Source organism: Eretmochelys imbricata, chromosome 2 (genome assembly GCF_965152235.1).
Source record: "Eretmochelys imbricata isolate rEreImb1 chromosome 2, rEreImb1.hap1, whole genome shotgun sequence".
In the NCBI taxonomy this organism is placed as follows: domain Eukaryota; kingdom Metazoa; phylum Chordata; order Testudines; family Cheloniidae; genus Eretmochelys; species Eretmochelys imbricata.
The window spans coordinates 264,199,782-264,219,977 of NC_135573.1; the positions used below are offsets into that span (position 1 = coordinate 264,199,782).

General features: G+C 45.8%; 1 protein-coding gene across 2 annotated transcripts in view; it reads left to right on the top strand.

Moving 5' to 3' along the window:
• Window positions 1-15,410, top strand: part of PTH1R (parathyroid hormone 1 receptor) — a 178,191-nt gene extending 162,781 nt beyond the window's left edge. For both annotated transcript variants that reach the window (XM_077808476.1, XM_077808477.1), the window contains exons 10-14: window positions 277-343; window positions 4,302-4,396; window positions 6,469-6,610; window positions 8,126-8,167; window positions 11,136-15,410. In XM_077808476.1, the coding sequence (XP_077664602.1) occupies window positions 277-343; window positions 4,302-4,396; window positions 6,469-6,610; window positions 8,126-8,167; window positions 11,136-11,498 (709 nt within the window). In that variant the 3' untranslated portion in view covers window positions 11,499-15,410. The remainder of the gene's footprint in view (window positions 1-276; window positions 344-4,301; window positions 4,397-6,468; window positions 6,611-8,125; window positions 8,168-11,135) is intronic.
• Window positions 15,411-20,196: the final 4,786 nt, after the last annotated feature.

The following is a 20,196-nucleotide window of genomic DNA, read 5'->3' on the forward strand; positions in this document are numbered from 1 at the left end:
AGCATTAAACACCTTTGAGGATCTGGGCCTAAGATTTTAAATACATTTAAAATTGGCTTTTAAAAGCAGACGGTAGGGATAAAAGGAGGCTGGTTTTGATGCCAATCATTGCTGATGGGAGGGGGAAGGGATGGCTTGGGTTGGGCTTGGGTTGGTTCCACACACGCATAAGACATTGCAGGGTTCCTGTTTTCAGCACTGAGTTGCAAACAGGAAAATGAGGCTATTTGCCTGGGCAGATGAGGATTTACTGATGTGGTGCCAATCTCTTCCTAGGTGTTGGGACTTGAGTGCCAGCAATTTACAATGGATTTTTCAGGTGCCCCTCCTGGTAGCTATTGTGGTGAGTACTGGATTTTGATTTGGGGTGGCGAGGGGGATGGGAGCCCAAACTAGGCGGCTGGAAGAAAGAAACTCAGCCTGTGATCCCAAACTTTTTAATAAAATAAACACATAGGTCAGGATTTGCAAAAGTGACTAGTGATTTTGGGGTAAGGGCTCAACTCTGTGGGGGTTTACTTGACAAGTCATAAAGGGGCCTGATTTTCAGACAGTGCTGAGCTCCTGTCCTCTAAGAATCAAGGTGTTTCCAGCCCACATGGTACCGGAAAGCCCAGGAGAGGAAGAAGATGATCTTGCCAAGCGTCTGCACCAAAGAAGATCCAGTTAAACCTTCCAATGTAGGGTCCTCGTGCAAACTGAACCTTTGCATTTTGACTGCCATTAGTGCTTATGCTGGATTTACTCCCTGACCCAGCTTGTTAAAGGAGAGGAATAGCAAGTCTCGGAACAATCACTGCTGATCGGTTCCAAGTGTCATTAACCAAGCATCAGTAGGAGAGCAGCTCAGCCTCCCACACAGAGGGCAGCAGACGGAGTTATAGAATGGAAAACATCAAGGTCTAGGAATGACCCAGACCTCTTATGAGGTATGGTCAGCATTATACAGATGGGATTACTCACCTGAAGGAAGTAATGTTGGTTCTTTCGTGTTTGCAAGATTAGGGCCTTAGTTATCCTGGGAAATCTGTCTCAATTTGTATTGTATAAATGATCTCCTCTTTCTTTCCCAACTTTTCCCCTCCACCCTGTCTTCTGACAGATAGATGATAAAGAGAGAGATTTTCTCTACCCACACATTTTAGTTCTCCTCTGTGCATGCATACAGTTCTCTGTGCATATTGCATTAAAGAGTCTTTCCACTGACTTCAGAGAGCTTTGAATCAGTCCGAATGGCCTTGATTCTTCTGAATTACAGATCACGTGACAGAGGAGTGTGGGTGAGAGGAGACTCAGGCCTTCTGCATATGGAACCTTCTGAAGTAAATGTAATTAGCAGAGCTGATCGAGAAAATTATTTTTTATTTTCTTCCCTTGTTAAAATTTTGTATCGACGGAAATTCTCCAACTGGCTCTGGTGGTTCCTTCTGTGCATTGGAAGGAGCAAAGTGCCAAGACCACACAATGATCATTTGAAATAAAACTAGGATGGAAGACACACTTCAGATTGTTCAAATGGTTGATTGCCAGCAACCCCATTGCATTTAATTTAAAGCCCAATTAGTAGACGACAAAGGGCTGAATAGATGTTTCTCCTTGTAAAGAGAATGCTTCTTCATGAGGTTCTACAGGGCTATTTACAAATGCAACTATTTATCGTGCAAACATATTCTGTGGGTTGTTTCCATTTAGTCTGTGTGAGTTCCTATTGCACACTTGTCTGCTTTTTCAGTCCCCACACTGGCTTTTCATCTGTTTCTGGACAAAGTTTTGCATTTTCTGGATGAGCTCTCAGACAGTTCTGGTTCTAAGGGGCTCCACTGCACTGGTAACTCAGAAGTCATTCAGTTGTTTGCATTTCCTTCAAAGCTTTGCTGGTGTTTTAGGAAAAACAAGAGGAATTACCTTGCTTGTTTCCTTCATATTGGGATCACGGGTTCTATGGCAATACAGTAGCAATCAGGAAATACAAGGTTTGGTGAAGGACTGCAAAGAAACAAACACAAGTCATAGATGGTCTAATGGTTTGGCCATTGTTAGCTGGAGAGAAAGGATGGCCTTGTGGCATAGCCGCTGAGTTAGGAGTCAAGATTTCTGAGTGAAATTCCTGCCTCTGCCCAGACTTTCTGTGTGACCTTGGGTCCGTCACTTAAGAGTGAAATCCTGGCTCCGTTGAAGTCAATGGCAAAACTCTCATTGATTTATATGGGGCCAAGATTTGCCAGTTACCTCTCTGTGCCTTGTGTATCCATCTGTAAAATGGCAGTAATGAGACTCCCGTTCCTCCCTCTGTAGTCTGTCCTATCTATTTAGATTGCACATTCTTCAGGGCAGAGACTGCCTCTTATTCTGTGCCTTTGCACAGCCCCTAGCACAAGGGGGCCCTGATCTCTGCTGGGGCCCCTATGCCCAAGTAATAAACTCTGCAGAAAAATGTAGACCAGTTTCACACAGAGCCCTAGCCCATGGAGATACTTTATCCCTTTCCCTATTGCTTTTCCTTCGCACCACATATCTCGTGATCTATCTTTGAACTTGCTTTAAAGGCTGTTGAAAGATGCTGGCTTGACAGCCACAGAGACTAAAACCCCTGTGCACAGAGTAGGTCCAGCAAGGGCAGAGGCTGTGCAAGCTGCTTCCATTCCACCGTGTCCTGCCAGCAGGCCTCAGTCCTGATATAGAGGCATCTGACTGGTGTATGGGGAGGGAAAGAGTCATTCAGACTTCAGGATGAATTTCAGTCACCTGTTTGGAAGGCTCTGTTCTCTCAGCCATTTTGAGGCACTCACATGCTCAGTGATGAGCAGGGCCCTACGAAATTCCCAGTCATGAAAAACACGTCATGGACCATGAAATCTGGTCTCCCACCACGAAATCTGGTCTTTTGTGAGTTTTTACCCTGTACTATACAGATTTCACAGGGGAGACCAGCATTTCTCAAATTGGAGGTCCTGCCCCAAAAGGGAGTTGCAAGGGGGGTCACAAGGTTATTTTAGGGTGCTCACAGTATTGCCACTCTTAGTTCTGTGCTGCCTTCAGAGCTGGGTGGCTGGAGAGCGGCAGATGTTGGCTGGGCACCCAGCTCTGAAGGCAGCACCCTGCCAGCAGCAGCGCAGAAGTAAGGATAGCAGTGCCACAACCCCCCCCCCCACACACACACACACACACTCACACACAACTCCTTTTTGGGTCAGGACCCCTACAATTACAACACCCTGAAATTTTAGATTTAAATAGCTGAAATCATGAAATTTACGATTTTTAAAATTCCATGACCGTGAAATTGACCAAAAGGGACTGTGAATTTGGTAGGGCCCTAGTGATGAGCATGGTGGAAAGACAAAATTCACCCCAGTGCCCCATCAAATCTCACTGAAGTAGGGCTGGCCGGAAAACAAAAATTCCACTTTGTGAACAATTCCCAGGTTTTGAAATCTGTTGTTGTTTCTCATTGGGGTGAAGAAGAGAACTTCCTAAATGTGGGTCTTCCATACCCCAGGCAAATGTCCTACCCCAGTGGGCTCTGGTGTCAGGCTTTCTTTCAATCTCTCCTATTGGAGCTGTTCTATTGTATGTAACTAACTACATGTTCATTGGGACAAAGAAAGTAATCGACTCTATAGCCTCTACAGGACATTGGAGTGGGATGGGGAAGACCAGGTTTTGCCTCCATGCTCGTCCCAATGTGGAGTTGGAGCTTGAACCTCGGTCTTCCATCTCCCAGGTGAGGGGCTAGCTATTGGCTATTCTGGGGTATGGTTTTGGTTCTGCCCCTAGTTTTGATCAAAAGTTCCATCCTGCAGCTGGGAAAGCTTCATTGAAACCGATACATTTCCAGGAAAAGTTTTGGTTTGGACAAATCAGCATTTTCCATTGAAAAATTCCCTCTAGTCACATGGTTTTTAAATAGAGCCGTGGCCGTTGCGTGGGCTCCTTGCTCAGGAGTGAATTTCACCTTAACTGCCTAGATATTGTCACACGTACCTGTTACCACCATGAGACAATAACAAGGCTGGACGTGATGAGGTCTGCTAGGGACCAGAAAAAAGGGGTGGCCCTTCCTTATCTCCATGGCACAAGATCAAGCAGAGAGCACTCAGCTCAGACACAGTTGGCTTGAGCTTGCTAAATTGCTGAGCTGCTCGCGAAGGAGCTGTGTACCTTCACCTCCTCCAGTAGGAGCTGAGGATGCTCTCTGGAAACATCTGGGCGGACAGGGCCCTGGGGAAAGGCGCCATCTCGATCCGGTAGCGCTGCAGGTTTTGGTTTTGTGATTAAAAAAAAATCTTTCTCTTTTCCAGGTAAATTTTATTCTTTTTATCAATATTATCCGAGTCCTAGCAACCAAGCTACGGGAGACAAACGCAGGGAGGTGTGATACGAGACAACAGTACAGGTGAGTCTCCTTTCCCTTCCGGCATGAGACAGCGAGAAGCAGGGATGGGCTTGATAGCCTGGGAGATCAAAGTCTCATAATCACCTGCAGAGCAGGGACAGCGCACATGCAGCCTCAGTCACTGCCCTTCTCCTTCTGCTTTCCACGAGCCAGCCAGAGTGCCCATGGAGCGGCAGCGCGTGGCGTACCAGGGGCATTGCAAGCCTCCTCTCAGTGCTCCCTTAAAGAGGGTAGATCCTAGCCTGGAGGGACCAGCTGATAGGCTGAGGGGAGTTCAGCCTCCAAGGTCAGTTTGGCTCATGGCCTCTCTGCTGGCATGGCCATCAAGGGCTAACGATGACAGTGGTATCTGTGGTATGGACACCTGCACCATCTATTGAGGAGACCACCAACAACCGTTGGGTAGGAAAAGTGGCTGGCCCAGTGGCTAAGGCTCTGGGCTACTACTCAGGAAACCTCAGTTCTAGTCCTGGCTCTCCTGTGTGATGCTGGGGAAGTTCCATTCTTTGTCTGCCTTGTCTATTTAGAGTTCAGGGACTGTCTCTTATGTTATGTTTGCACAGAGCCGAGCACAATAGGGTCCCGATTTCACCACCATAGTGCCTCTGTCCTTTACCGTGACCCAAATAATTAATAATAATGATTTTCAATCACTACTGCCCTGGGTTGACTTTGAACCAATGGCATAAAGCAAAAGGCTGTACCATAAAATCCCATCCTTCCTTTTTATACTTTTTCCCTCCCTTGTTTTCGAAACCTTGACTGGCGATTGCTCAAGTGAAGAAAGATTCCCAACTATTCACAGGAAGTTTGGAGTTTCGTCTTGGGTTTTCTTGTTTGTTTGGGGTTGGGTTTTTTCTGTTCCTTTCCCCTTGACAATGAAGCATATTTGCAATGTAGTCAAAGTTTGACTGTGAAAGTAAATAGCTGAGAGACCTCCACAGCTAGAGAACTCCCAGGGTGTTTGTAGGCTCAAGTTCAAATGATTCAGCACACAATATCCAGAGGAGAGAGAGCAAAATAATTCAGGGTGATATCACTGAAAAGCAGGGTTCCAAGGTCGCCCCTACCGGCTTGCTCCCAGAAGAGTATCCAAAAGTGAGATAATACTTAGTCCTAACGTGAGTGCAGGGGACTGGACTTGATGAGCTCTCGAGGTCCCACCAGTCCTATGATTCTGTTTCATTGGAAAGTGGGGCTGGAATTTGGCATCAAAATGCAAAGGTTTATTCTGCTGCCATGTCACAGCCGAGACTTATCTGTTTGTTTATTTCTCACTTGGAGAGGCTTGCTATTTATTATAGCTTGGACAGGCTCAGCTCTTTTGATTTTTTAATCCTCACAGAGATTGTCAGTCATTGGACAGCGAAAGCACCAGGCCTCCTGGCAACGCTGCCCCCTCGCTAATTGCCTCCATTTGGCAATTGCCGTAACCATTGGCAGTTGTTTCAATCCCTGGATTGGCATCATTTCCAGTCAGTGGGATTCGAGGGATGAACCCAGCCAAATGTTAGGGTCTGGGTTGTAACTAAGGTGCACAGGCTCCTGCTGAAGTGGAGTTGCACCTCCATCTAGGCTAGGGGACCTCCAGCGCACATTCCACCCCAGGGAAACACATGGTGATAGCAGACAAGCTGCCCCATTCCATAGGATGGCATAGCATTCTCTCTCCTGTGCCCCTACCAGGGAAGTCAGCATCCATCCAGCTCTGCTGATCTCCTCCATTCCATCCCCCACCAAGGATGCTAGTGCCCCAGGGGATGCAAGCATGGCACAGTCTTGGAAGTCTCCCTTCTTGTCCCATCTGAGCATAGGCAGTCTGGCCCTAGATATGGAGCAGCACCATCCTTCCTTTCCAGGGATTTTTACTGCTGGTGGAAGGTACCGGCTTGACTGGCCTGGAGACTGGATATTCACAATCAGGCACATCATGGGCAGCAGCTGTGCAAGCTTCCCCCTCCCCCCAGCACCATTTCACCACTTCACCTCAATCCAGACCCTAAGGAGGCCCAGAGGATAATTCAGACTCTTGACTTTCTCCATGTGTTTCTCTCCTTCTCCTGTTCCTACAGGAAGCTGCTGAAATCTACCCTTGTCCTTATGCCTCTGTTTGGAGTTCACTATATAGTTTTCATGGCTTTGCCATATACAGAGGTGTCAGGGATTCTTTGGCAAGTTCAAATGCACTATGAAATGCTGTTCAACTCTTTCCAGGTAATGTACCCTGTTAAACTTTCTGGGCATTTTAAGAGCAAAGTAGTGGTGTTCGGTGGGACGGAAGATGGACATCAGATGTGTTCTGTTTTGGGGGAAAGGATTTTTAGTAGGTGCCAAGTTACACTCCCAAGACTTAATGGCTCTACTTTGGTGTTGGGTGTAGTATGTATTTGCAAACCGTGTTAGGGTACTTTGGGACAACGTGTCAGGCAAATAATTTTATCATTTGTCCACCAAAAGCCCTTGAGATCCAGGTTGGATCCTCAGCTGGGATAGGTCAAGAGAGCTGCATGGATTTAAACCCGTTGGCCTCAAAGTAGCTTATCGTAGTCCTACAAACAGATCCGCTAACATGAACTGCAGCAGCCCACTGAAGTCGAGGATAAGCAGGGGCATAATGCAGATCTGAGTGCAGGATTGGGATCTTTTAGCCAAAATGAGTGCAGCCATATGATGAAAATTGTGTTACATGCCCACTGCACAGCCCTCCCTTAAGGACAACCTACTGATCCATGGTTTAAAATCTTAAGTGACTGACTAGCATGGCTGACATAAAGCTGGGAAGGTAGAGCTGGGCTCAGACAAACTCTGGATCAAAGGGCGGGGAAGTGCAGATTCAGTCGGGACCTGAAATGGGAGGACCTGGCCTTTCGTTCTTTGCACACCCAGAACTCCCATTTGAGTGCAAAGGGAATGCATGACTGGGTCCCAAAACTGGGTTCTCATCTCATCTGATCCTGGATTTCCCACATCCCAACTGACTGTCCGAACACTGGGCTATGCAGTCAGTCTCTCCCCACCTCCCCCCCAAATATTTATTTATACAAAGTGGAACAGCTCCAACAAGCATGTGTGAGAAAGCTCCACCCCAGAGTAGTCCATAGACGCAGCGATTAGGACCTAGCAGACTGAAATTAGGACGCACTCGCTTGGGACCTAGCAGACTGAGGTGCAAGTCCCTGCTCTGCCTGGTTCAGAGTAAGGATTTGAACGGACTTCTACCTCCCCGCAAAGGGCCCTAATCACTTGAGCTAGGGGATCTTCTTAGAGCTCTAGGTTTTTCTGCAAAAAATTTCTAAAGGTTTTGGGTTCATCCTGATGCGAAACAGGAACATTTCTGAAAGCTTGAAAAATTTTCCCAGGGCAGGAAAATGACCTGGGACAGTGGTAAGCAGCTGCTCTTCCACAGCCTTTACAGGACATCTGCAACAGGAAACAAATGTTCATTTTCTGCCACAGCCCAGAACAGATGTGCCAGCCAGCCAGTGCACATAGGATGCGTTAAATGCGGGTTAGCTGATAGCCTGGAGGACAGTCATTAATGGTCACCTGTTTCTTGTAGGCTGCTAGACAATAGGAGTTTTCCTGGTTTGCACTGGTTTTTAGCTGGGGTAAGCTGGTGTTGCTCCATTGCCATCAGTGAAACTATGTGGATCTGGGCCATGGTGTCAGTGAATAGACATTGAGATGCAGCAGGATAAATGTTAATATGTTGTTTCATCTTCTTTCCAGGGATTCTTGGTTGCCATCATATACTGTTTTTGCAATGGAGAGGTGAGTGTCTTTGGTTCTCAATGATCCTATTTCATTAGAAATAGAGTCCAAATATCTACACTCAGCTAGTCCTCCTGGGGTTAACTCTACTGAGGTCAATGGAGTTAGGCAAGCAGAGACTTAGACCCTTGGTATAGAAATGTCTCCACTGCTTTGTGCCTTTCATAGTCATTTCCCCCTGGGCAAAGCGGATCTAAAATGCTGCCAAACGAGAATTCATTCAAACTGGGTGTAAATCATGACTGTTCTGATCCGGTAACGTTTTGCACCCCCTCTGCACCAGGGTAAATGAGAGCACCAGGGACAAGATGGTGGAGAATCAGGCCTATACCATCTGAGCCATTTAGGGGAAGATTATTGGCAGCCCAGATGGAAGAGCCTCCCACAGCAGCAATCCCTGTGCTATGGGGAACTCCAGATCTGCTCGCTTCCTCCCCGCTTGCAGATTTTTGGAGGCAGGGAGGCCAGGGCCCCACTCTTTCAGCACAGGGGGGGCGGTACATTAGGGTGAGCTGTCGGGTCCATCCGAATGACTGGAGCAAAGTAGGCACTCTAAGGCCTGGTCTACACTAGTTGGGAGAATCGACTTAAGATACGCAACTTCAGCTACGAGAATACCTAAGACGTATCTTAGGTTGATTTACCTCGCGTCCTCACAGCACGGGGTCGACTGCTGCCGCTCCCCCGTCGACTCCACTTCCACCTCTCGCCATGGTGGAGTACAGGAGTCGATGGCAGAGCAATTGGGGATCGATCACTAGGTAGTGTAGACGTACCCTCAGAATCATAGAAGTGTAGGACTGAAAGGGACCTTGTGAGAGGTCTTCTAGTCCAGTTTACTGCATTCAAGACAGGGCTACATAATAACTAGACCATCCCTGACAGGTGTTTGTCTAACCTGCTCTTAAAAACCCTGCAGTGACGAACATCCCACAACCTCCCTAGGCAATTTGTTCTAGTGCTTAACCACCCTGACAGTCAGGTAGTTTTTCCTAACGTCCAACCGAAACCGCCCTTGCTGCAGTTTAAGCCCATTGCTTCTTGTCCTTCATGGACCAGGTGAGATTGTGCTGCCTGGGCCCAGTCTTCCCATGGCTTCTGGGAGAAGCTGTGCTGCCCTCTACACAGGCCTATATAAGTGCCACTATGATCTTGACCTTGAAATGTAGCCCACTACTTGTTAATGTTGAGTTACTTCACCAGCCTCTAATCCTTCTGGTCACTCACACTCTTGTCCTGCATCGTCAGCAATGCCCACTCTGGGGGATTGTTGTTTGTAGTTCTTCTTGGAGCAGCAGGGAGTGCTCAGGTGGAGTTGAATCACCAGGCTGCCATTTTACCCTTTGGTAAAATGCAAAGGGATTAAGGCCAGAATGGACCACTGTCATCATCTGCAGCATAACACAGGCCAGTGAACCTTACCCGGTGATTCTTACATCAAGCCCAGTAGCTTGTGTTGGAAATAGAGCGTAATCATTTAGAAAGACATCCAGTTTCAATGGAAAAACTGCAAATGACAAGAATCCACTCCATCCCTCGGTGAGCTATTCCAACGGTTAATTACTGTCTGTGTCAAAAATGGCCATATTGTTTCCAGTTGGAACGTTGCTGACTTCACCTTCCAGGCATTAGATCTTGTTTTGCTAGATTAAAGAACCTTCTGCTACCCAGTACCTTCTCCCTGTGTCAGTACTTAACAGACCATGATCAGCTTGCTTCTTCACATTCTCTTTGATAAACTACCTATAGACTGAGCTCCCGCAATCTCTCATGATAAGGCATATTTTGCAGATCGCTCGTTCTTCTTGTAGATCATCTCTCCAGTTTTGCTGTTGATATTGCCATTCTTTGGAGAGGGTACAAACCCCAGGCCTTGCGAACTTGTAGCCATTCAAAATCCAAGGGCGTTTGTTTCTGGAGAGTAGAGGTGTTAACCCAGGCATCCTGGCCATGTTCCAATCTGGATAATGACTTTCTGCCATCCTAAATCTCCATATTAGTCTAGACCAAGTGCTTGATTTAAATACTAATGCTGCAATGGGACCCGAGGCAAAGAACAAAACTAGTGGCCTAGCTAAGAAAGACTAATGGAGAAACATTCATCATGGCCTGATAGCAACTGCCATGTGGCATGGTAAAAACATTCACTCAAGATTAAGAGATTCCAAGGTCAGATGGGACCACTGATTACTGCACTGTGTGTTACCGATGCTGGCTCTAAATTAAGGGCTGGGTGTTGTTGGCTGGTTGGTTGATTGGCTAGGTTTTGGGGGGGAGGATAGGCTTGGATATGGAGAACAAATGATTTGAATGATCCTAATATATCAGAAGTTTACTATACTATTTGAAAAGAGTTTGCAGTAAGGAAAGGTAGCTTCTTTTGGGACCGAGCCTTTCGGCATTTTAGCTAGCAGGCAGTGGTTTGGTTGCTTACGGCTCAGAGAGGACTCCAGATAGACAGCTGGGAAGGGAAATCTGGAGGGGAAGGTCACGCGTCTTCCACAGCAGTAAGAGATAAAGTGAAGGAGAGAGAGCACCAATCAGTTAGGGACACATAATGGGGCCAGATCCTTAGGTGGTGTAAATGAGTGTATGTCCACCAAAGTCAATCCAAAGTCCGTTGAAGTCAGGGGAGCTGTGCCACCTAAGAGATGGGAAAGACCTAACAGGCCCTCCAGTCCATCCCAGGCTGCCACTTGGCCCAGTCGAGTGGTAAATGGTGCAACCAGCGGGACTTCCACCATTTCCCTCAGCAGACCATTCCACAGTCTCATTTATCCTGCCACTAAGGGGTGGTTCATGATATCCAGCATAACTATCCCTTTGTCCCCATTTGCATCCCATTACTACTAGTAATCCCCCAGCCATCATCTCTATCTACACTACCTCCTTCTGCAGCCCAGTCACCAGCGTCATCCCTTTATTCCTCACTCATGATCTTCCCTCTCTTTTCTCTCCACCTCTTCAGGTTCAAGCCGAAATAAAGAAGTCATGGAGCAGGTGGACTTTAGCCCTTGACTTTAAAAGGAAAGCACGAAGTGGGAGCACGACATATAGTTATGGACCCATGGTCTCCCATACCAGCATAACTAATGTAACCACCAGAGGGGCACTTGCCCTACATCTCAATACGAGACTTGTTCCGGGTGCCCTCAACGGACACCGAAATTTGCCAGGTTATGTCAAAAATGGCTCAATTTCCGAAAACTCCATGCCTTCTTCTGGGCCAGAGCAGTACAACAAAGAAGAGGAGTACCTGAATGGCTCTGGACTTTATGATGGAGACAGACCCACGGTAGTTGTTGAAGAAGAAAGAGAGACAGTGATGTAAAGAAAGAAGAAGAAGAAGAAGAAGAAGAAGAAGAAGAAGACATCTCCCAGAGAGCATTTAGAGGGCAAAAGAATGCCAGGCCACAAATCAGATGCCAAGGGTTTTCATACAGTTTCTCTGTTCTGTGGAACAAGAGGTCAAGTTATATGGGAAAAGTGGACCACAGATGTGGCCAGCTGTTGATCACACACATTTACGTAGTGGTCTAGTCTCCAAGGTGTGAATGAAGGCAGTCTTCTCCAGACCCGCGGTCCTTGTGACCTGTTGAACAACGGGGATATTCAGAGTTTACAAGGGGATGTACAAATGGTACTCTGTAGTTTCGCCTCTCGGAGAGTGTCCACAGCACAAAGATCCAGGGAATTCAACCAAGTGAAATGAGACGGTCTGGTGAGGAATGTGACATGCCATTTTCTTTCAGTGGTTCAAGCTGCCCCGGGGTGTTGCCATCACTGCTTGGTTGGGTTTGGTTTTCTCATTCATTTTAAAGAAATCTAGCCACCCTCCAATCACCCACACCAGACTGGCCTTGTCCCACTGGCCATGTCTGACAGTTCAAGAACACAGCATGGACAGCTCTGGTGTTTGATGGTTTTGCCCCTTCGTTATAAAACCCAACCCCCTTGGGGTCACTGTGTGCAAGTTCCCTCCCGGAGCGGTCTTATTTCTGATTCCTTGATGATGCAGCATGCTTTTGTGGTAAATGACTCACAGCTACTGGATGCGAGTGCATAACGGGCTTCCCGTTCTCCTACCCAGAGCCCAAGTAACAAGAGAGAAGCCAGTACAATCCTAGGATTAAAATGCAAGTATCAGAATGTAACGTATTAGCTTGTCCAATCTTAGAAAAAAGCCCATTCTGTTGGCTTCTAAGTGGGTAGAGATGGAAAGGAAAGTTTGTGGCTGCCTTGGTGTGTGTGCGTACGTGCGTAAAGCCAACTCAAACCTTTTCTTTCTTTCTTTTCTTTTTGGAATTTCAGGAAAATTGACTTTTTTAAAAAAATCTTTAAATTATTTTTTGTTCTCACCTCTGCATTTCCTACTTCCTGTTGGGTCTGGACAGGCCAACCTATCCTGAGAGGGACTGTTGTAGCAGTATTCCCATCTCAGCCAGGAGCAGGAAGGAGCTGGAGTTGGACAAGACCGCCTGTTCTCATGAGATGCGCAGGCCGGTTTTGCAGAGCTAAGGCATTTGGATACTTTGGAATTCCAGACTTCTGGATGCATTGCCGAACTTGCCAGAGTTTTTGTGGTTTGACCATCTAGAACACACACACATACGGTGGGCCAGATCCTCAGCTGGTGGAAATGGTTGTACAGTTGTAGCTCCACTGAGGTCATTGAAACTACCTATTGAGACCGAGGGTCCGGACATCACAGTGATTGGCCAAAAAGGGAAATCTGTAAAATAGAGTCTGCATGAATGGCAGAAAAAGGGATCAGGGAAATATTTTCACAATCTACCGTTTCCCTTGCTGGTGGATTCTGTTGATGTCCTGCTGTCACCATGGAAGTAGGTGGTGGTCATGTTCCACCACACATGGTACTTTTATCTGACTTACCTGCCAAGCAGAAGTCAAGTGGTTAAATCCAGGGGCTAGACCTTTGGCTGCTGAAAATTGGCATAGCTTCCTTCAAGCCATTTCACACCAGCTGAGCTTATTGCCTTGTGTCTCTGTAGATGCCATGATTTAGAGCCATGAGGTGATAGTGACAGCTGCCATTCCAGTGTGTGCATCCTCAGAGTCTCTCAGGGGGAAATATGGCTGAGGCAGGCTAAATTCCTTCTTGGGCTCCCAGTGCCCCCAGGTGAGCTGTGGTTTCTCAAGCCTTGATCCAGCCCATAATAGTACATTTTGGAAGTGCTTCCAGTACGTGAATCCTGTTGGCCCCATATAGGAATCATCTGGCTGCAGTCTAAACATAGTCAGAAAGAGGTGTCATGGCTGGGTGCAATGATCCTATGGGGACCCAAGGGTGCACCTATCGGATAATCAACTCTCTGTCCCGCTCTTTCAGAGCTGAGCTGGTGAAGCCCGCTGATTGGTGGCTCAGAGATGTATCCATGCCACCGGAGATGGACTAATGAATCCGCTGCTCCTCTCAGGGCTTAAGACCTTCATTCCCAAAGCTCCTGTCTTGATGGAGTCTGTTGGGGGCCCTGAGAAGAGCAGCTGGTACCTTGACTCGACCTCAAGTGTCCTGCACCTGCCTTTGTACCACCTCTCAGGTTAAGACATGATCCAAAGCCCAACCAAGCCCATGGAAAGACTCCCATTGCCTTTGCTGGGCTTCAGATCGGAACCTGGGATGTGGACTGTGGTGATTAAGAGGGTGGCCCCCGTAGGGCTCTGAAGGAACTGTACTCCCCATTTCAGGTATAAATGTTGGAAGGTGACAATATTTATTTTTGATGTTTGTTTTTGTTTTGTGTGGTTAGAATAAGTCCAAATATTCTTAGCAATTTACCACCAAATGGCAGCTATTGAAATGTCAGGTCTCCAAAGGGTGAATCGGTTTGGTTGTGGGGTTTGTTTTTTTTATAATACTATGCAGAAATTAAGTAATCTTGCGAGGAAAAACGGATGGACTGAGTGAAAGTCTGGCACTGAGAGCAAGCCAGCATTGCATAAATCTGGGTCAGTCTGAAGCGCTCACTGCTTGCATCTTAGCCATATATGCTGGCATATCCTCTGGAGGAAGCGGAAGTTATTGCCAGTCAGCTGTCAACATGTGTACACTTGAGTTATTTAGCATCCCATTGAATCGAGCTGCCAACGTGTAATCCCAATTCAAGAGAGAGATGCATTAAGTATGCTGGCTCTGGCTTGCCAACCCTTGCATGGACCCTTTCAATCTGCCCCCCTCCAATCCCCAATGGACATGTGTTGTGCTTAAAACCTACCAAGTGGACGCTTGACCCTTGTGACTGTATCACTCAAAGAAAGAAATTACTTAGCAACGTTTCCTTACTGGTGATTCATGATTTACTCGTGTTTGCTGAAGATAGCTCGAGATTAATAACGTGTTTGGAAATCATTTCGCAAAGTTCAAGTAATTAACGAGAGCTATGAAATTAATTTATTTGTAAAGACAACGTGTATAATAAATAAACGTAAAATTGTCACTTTGGATTTAATGACCAGAACCTGCTGTCAGTTGCTAAACATGACCAAAAATTACATGGAGATGGGGAGGGAAATCTATTCTTAATCATTTCCAACACAAATTGTATGTAATGATAGGTAATTTTTTTCCTTTGAGTGTTCATATGCATGAACAGAATTGCATGTAAGAATTAAGAACATAAAAAATGGAATTTCTCTGGTTTTAAAGCAAATCATACTGTATTGTTGTTGAATCCTATTCAAATCCTACCTGTGCTGAAAGCAAGAGTTGCAGAGAACTGAGGGTGTAGTCTTTAGGGCCTGATACAATGATGAATGAAGTCAGTGGGAGGTGTGCTTTGGATGGAGCCTATAGCATCTTGCAAAGGGGAAGAGGGGAGGGAGCCTCCAAAATTAAGCATTGTGATCCACTTTGGAGATATCGTGGTTGGATTATTGGCCAAATTAATCTGCAGTGAGGGTCTGAATTTGAGTCCATACAAACTGGGTTGATAATCTGGTGAAAAGGCTCTGCAACAATATTCTTCCTTGTGCCGTCACCATTTCTAGCTCGGGTCAAATAGTGGATGCAAGGGGGGAAATACCTAAGGGCTTCAGAACCACGAAAAGAAAAATAAGCTTTTTCTAGAGTTCAATTCTAGGACGGTTCCAAGGGGGGGACAGTTGTCCTCCTTTTTATCTGAGCCAGCTTGCACTCCTCCCTGATGTCTGTTCTGTGATGTCTTATTTGTCGGCTTAACCGTGTTGAAAAATGATCTGCAGCATTGAGCCCCTTCAGGGTTCTCTTCAAAGCTTTGCTCTTGTTTCCACTTGGCTCCCTACTCCCTTCCCTCCCATCAACAGCCATGCAATCTGAGCTCTTCACGGTTTAATCTACCTCCTCTCTGAAATACACAGAGATGTTGCTCTTCCCCTTCCTTGTGATTCTTGAATGGCAGAAGGTGTGTTCTATGTGGGTAGTCTCCTATCATCTCTGCTCTGCATGCGTGTGTTTGTAGACCCCCTATAAACTTGTTTCATCTTTGTTCCTGAGAGATGGTGTCTTTTTTCCCTATTCCTCCACTTTGTCTCATCTCATCTTCCTGGAGTTCTTACTTTTTTAGAGCCAGATCTTGTAGTCCTTACACAGTCCATTCTTGGGGCAGTTTTTGATAGCGTTGATGGAAATCAGAATTTCAAAATTTTTGGCAACAGTTTTCGATTTAAAAAAGTATCGGGGGAAAAAAAGTGATGAAATGTTTGTAAAAATGCATTCTCTTGTTTTTTTGCCGAGAGATGACGGAAATAATTTAAAATGTGGAAATTTCAAAAATTAAGGGGAAAAAATGTCTTTGTGGGTTCTTTTAACCTGCTGTAACTTCTGATACCTTTACTCAGTGACACCAAGAATGAGTCCGTGGCTTCAACCAATACTACTCAACGAGAGTAAATGGGTCGTTCTGGCCCTTCCTCAGCCAAAACTCCTGTTCCGAACAATGGAAGTTTCTCCTGAGAAAGCAATGTGTGAAAAAAGAAGCACTGTATGAGTCAGCCCCTAGAGGGTATGTTGGAGTAATACGTGAAGTTGCCCTGTGCCCAGCTCTGCCCTCTACTGGCTGGAGTCTTCATGAGTTTCACATCTGGTTGGGCCTGTAGCTCATTGAGCAGAAGCCCATGCTTTGGAACGAAAGCGTGTGAGGTGAATGCCCAGTGCTACAGTTTAGCTCATGGCCTAGGTGTTTCATGTGTGTTGCAGTCATGGAGTCTGGAGGTTCTTGCACAGTTCAGTGCACTTAGCTCTGGGCTGCCTCTTTTTGTCCATCTGGATAAATCAAGGTTTCTCCCTTCATCAAGTTGCTATCTCTAGTGCATTATGTGAAGACCATGTTTCCATTCACCTGGCATCTCTTTCAGGGTGGGCTGATGGTGCCGGATGAACTGAAAGTAGATGCCAGGAAGCATTAGGAAGGAGAGGATATAAATTATTTGGAGCCTGATTCTCCATTGTCCTGTACTTTGTGTCATCTTTGATGGCAGTGCTCAGTTAGGGTAAATGAGAATAAGGCGTCAGAAGTACATAACTCTGACAACTGAGGGGGGTGTCCTCCTCAGGCAAGGGAATAAAGCCAAAAGGGGTTAAGCAAAATTAAAATTATTAATTATAATCTTCACTGAACTGCCGATTCTCTAAGCAAACACAGAGCCAAATCCATCTCTTCCCCATCTCCTCTTCTGAGTCTTGGCCTATCTGAGCTCTGATGGAAGCAAATGACAATCAGAGCAGTCTCTTCCAATTTAAACCACTCTGCGGGGAGCCAGAAAGCTTCAGTGTCCATCTCTTGGATTTCTAATCCTCTGTAAGTGGGGGTAACATGCTGCCATCTGCAACTTGTAATTGCCTGGCAGGTGGGTAAAACATTTCGTAGGATGTTGGCTTAGGTCTTCACCATGCCAGCTCTATCTAACTACACCTTCTGGGTGAGAGATTGTATTGCGCCCAGTGGTGTGTCTTGGAGACTAGATATTCCTAGATGAGACCTGTGCTGGAACCGTATTGCCATTTGACTTTTTAATTTTGCTGTTATTTCTGAGGGGTTGCCATATTGTAGAGAGTGAGTGAAGGACCCACACAAAATCTGCATCAAGCTACTGAGCTTGTAAAGCTTTTACTACATCTCTCCACACCGAGTGCGGTTTGTAGCCTATTCTTCTAGGGTGTCTTGAAATGAGAAATGTAGTAAATTGCCAAGGAGCTGAGTCTGCAAAAGACCCTCTAAATAATGTCCTGTAGGAATGGCCATGGCCTTTTGGTTTGCCTGGAAAACATGATGATTCGTAAACTGCATGAATAAAAGGAAAGAACACATCTATCCCTATTCAGTGATCTGGATTGTGTGGCAGCTTTTATACTGTTGTGAAATTAAAAGGTTGGCCCTATTGGACAGCAAATATGGTTGGCCTGAAAGAACACCCTGTTTCCAAAACAGCAAATCCTGCCATCTTTATAAAAGTTCACTGGCCTATCACCATGCCGTGAAACCCATTTTCTGACCTCCCTCAACATCAAAACTAGAGCTTTGGCTAGTGGGCGGAGCTGTTAGTTAAGGCTGCAGCAGAAAAGGAAATCATGGCTGAGTTGCTATAAACCCATGTGACAGAACAAGAGAGACTAAAACGTAGCTCATCTGCACCAATTCATAAAATCCTGGTGAAAGACACACAAGCCTGGCTTTGACGTGGGCTTCATTGACAAGAGAGAAATAGCTTAGGGTTGCCTTCTTATCTTTTCCCTTAATGGACGTTTGCCTAAAAGTTCTGAGAGGCAAGTCTGGTCTTTATGGCCCATTTGATCCTTGGTGTCTCCATTGGAAATGCCAAAAAGGCCAGTTTGGATGGAGACACCTGTCCATTAAAATTTGACTAAGATCCACCCAACTCCATTTCACAGGAACAGCTTCTGGGCTCAAAGCAACTCATAAGAATTTCTGTCTCAATTTGATTAGAAACAACAACCTCGAGACAAAAGTCTGAGTCACAGACATTGGTAATGGGTTGCAATTGAACCCTCACCCCCAAATGAATTATCTTTACAACTATCTATTAAAAGCCAATGATATCAAAAGGGTGTCCCGATCAGGTGGCCTTGTTTAGAAAATACTGCTAAATACCTTCACTAACTAACTAAATCCCTTCTCTGGATGGATGGATGGATGGATGGATGGATGGATGGATGGATGGATGGATGTTCATCTGGCTGAGAGTTTTAGAGGTTAGTTTTTCATACAATAATATTTTTTAGCTGGACTCAGATTCATGCTTTGGCTAGAAGCCCATTCTACAGCTTTAATACAAAGCCAATTCAGAGTATCTGAAAGGAGCCATAATGGGCTTAATTCAGCATGGCAGTATTCCAGTTTCCCAATGATTTCTGTGGCATTACATCAGTGAAAAACTGAAGTACCGCAGTGCCAAATTGGTCTCTTGCTTTTGGAAGGGTGGATTTATTAGGCAAATACTGTTCTCAGGAACAGATAGTAATTAAACATTTATTTTCACTGAGCCAGGCTGATAAGTAATTATGTATTTATTTCACCGGGTTACTTTCAGTGTCATTATTATACTAATTTCTGCATGATGCCTGGCTGTCCGATCTTTCTTGAGCAGAAGGGAGTTCTCAACAGTGGATGGCATAGAAGTAATACATTGAGACAACTGGCCATTCATAATTGGTCGCCAGGGCCAGTTAGAAAAAGGGCGTCTCTGATCTTTCAGCCACTGCTGTACGCCAGGAGTAACTCCACTGAAGTCATTGAATTACACCATGTAAAAGAGATCAGAGTCAAGCCTTCTGTTGGAGGCTCATAGAGAATTCTGTTTCATGCTGCTAATCCAATGCCTTTATTCCTACCTATGAACATTCTCTGCAAATAATTAGGGATTGGCCTAGCCACTTTAAGATTTCTACTTACTCCAGCTACAGGTGGGACCCCTTGCTCTGTGATAACTGGATCAGCTGATGTTTGGGGTGGGTTGTTTTTTTTTTAAGAAGAAGAAACAGTGCTAGCCTCTGGAGGTTAAGCTCTTGCATTTGTATTGGAGCCAAAGCCCGTGCTCCTAAGAACATAGCGGAACAAATTTAGCCCCGATTAACCATGCAATCCCATTTAATGCGGTCGCATGAGGTTAGACATCAGCTCCGAATCTGGCTCTAGCTTGAGGAAACATGAGCAAGTGAAAATGCTGCAGTGAATAAAGTTTAAACAAGAGTCCACTTCAATGAATAGCATCAGGGACCAGAGAGGAATATAATTCTGGCACCAGTTCTGGAGAACATACCTACATGACACTTCTGCAAGTGCCTAACTCTACGCACATGTTTAAATGCTGTTCTGAATAGAGATGGACATGAGCACATGAGTGACTTCTGTTCTGAGCAGAGGCCTCACTCTGAGATCAAATGGCTTCTTTGACAATATCTGTTCTTCTTTCTCTCTCCCTTCCCCCGCAAAGGCAGAGATCACTTTTTTCAACCTTCCTTTCTGTCCTCCAGCACAGATAAGAAAGATGTCCCCTGCAGCGGTCTGAGCACAAAGAGAGAAATCCAGGAATTAGGAGTTCTTGTTCTCCTATTTAACCTCCCTCTGAGCTCTGGTGACTGCTTACCCCTCCACCTCTCTGGGACTGCGTGACGGTCAATAAGGCCAGATTCTCAACTGGTAGCTCTCAGCATAGTTCCATTGAAGTCCATTTCAAATGAACTCCTGGCCCCACTGAATTCAATGGCGAGGCTCCCATTGACTTCAGTGAGGCGGGACGTCACGCTTTTGTTTTTGAAGAGGTAAAAGGCTCAGTATCATTATTCCAATGAACAATCTCCCCTAACCTCCCCTGCTTTGGAAAAATAATTAACACAAGCTTTGAAGTAGCCCAGAAAGCAGAGCGGGAGGGCAAGTGTTGACTATAGTACAGCCTCGTTTGTCTGAAATGGGGTTTCAGAGACAGAACTTCGGAGAGGTCAGATCTCTAGTTGCGGCAATCAGGGGCAATTAGTAGACTGGTGATTCTGGATAAGGGGGGCCATCCGGATGGGA